The sequence below is a fragment of the Eimeria mitis genome, genomic scaffold (assembly GCF_000499745.2).
Source record: "Eimeria mitis Houghton genomic scaffold, Emh_scaff3823, whole genome shotgun sequence".
Lineage (NCBI taxonomy): Eukaryota > Apicomplexa > Conoidasida > Eucoccidiorida > Eimeriidae > Eimeria > Eimeria mitis.
The window spans coordinates 3930-4440 of record NW_013572156.1 but is presented as its reverse complement, the minus strand read 5'-3'; the positions used below and the strand labels follow the sequence as shown (position 1 = coordinate 4440).

The following is a 511-nucleotide window of genomic DNA, read 5'->3' as shown; positions in this document are numbered from 1 at the left end:
CAATTTTAGCGTACGTACGCCTGAAGGCAGGGGAGCTGCAGACAACCAAGGAGCCGCTGCAGCGACGGGGTGGTCTAGGGCATTTCTTTTCATCCCCCCAGGTAAGTCCTGCGCTTGCTGCTGCTGCTGCTGAACCTCCTGTTCTTGCTGCTGCTGCTGTTGTTGTTGTTTGGCCTCAACAGCACGGTAGAGGGGAAGCATGTGGTTGGCGGCGCCGTCAGCTGCGACGACTAGCGATGCGTTTTCAAGCAAACAGTGTACGTAAGAAGGAAACGGCCTATTGAGCAGCAGCACCACAACTCTTCCTCTCCCTGAAGCAGCTGCAGAGGCATCTTCTGCTTTTGTCTCTACTGCTGCAGCCTCTGCATAGGCAGGAGCAGCCGAAATCTCACGGTGCCTCAAGACCGTTTCCAAAAAGCGAAGATCGTGCACAGTTGTCAGCATCCGGTCGTTGCTGCTTCTGTTGCTGTTAATTCTGCTGCCATTGCTACTGCTGCTTCTAAATTCTGTG

The 511-nt window shown here is 54.2% G+C and overlaps 1 protein-coding gene across 1 annotated transcript in view; it reads right to left on the bottom strand.

Annotated features, from left to right (window-relative positions):
• Positions 1-511, bottom strand: part of EMH_0069880 (uncharacterized protein) — a gene marked incomplete at both ends in the record, with an annotated part of 1998 nt that overhangs the window by 357 nt on the left and 1130 nt on the right. The window contains one exon of the mRNA XM_013498915.1: positions 3-506. Coding sequence (XP_013354369.1) covers positions 3-506 — 504 coding nt within the window. The remainder of the gene's footprint in view (positions 1-2; positions 507-511) is intronic.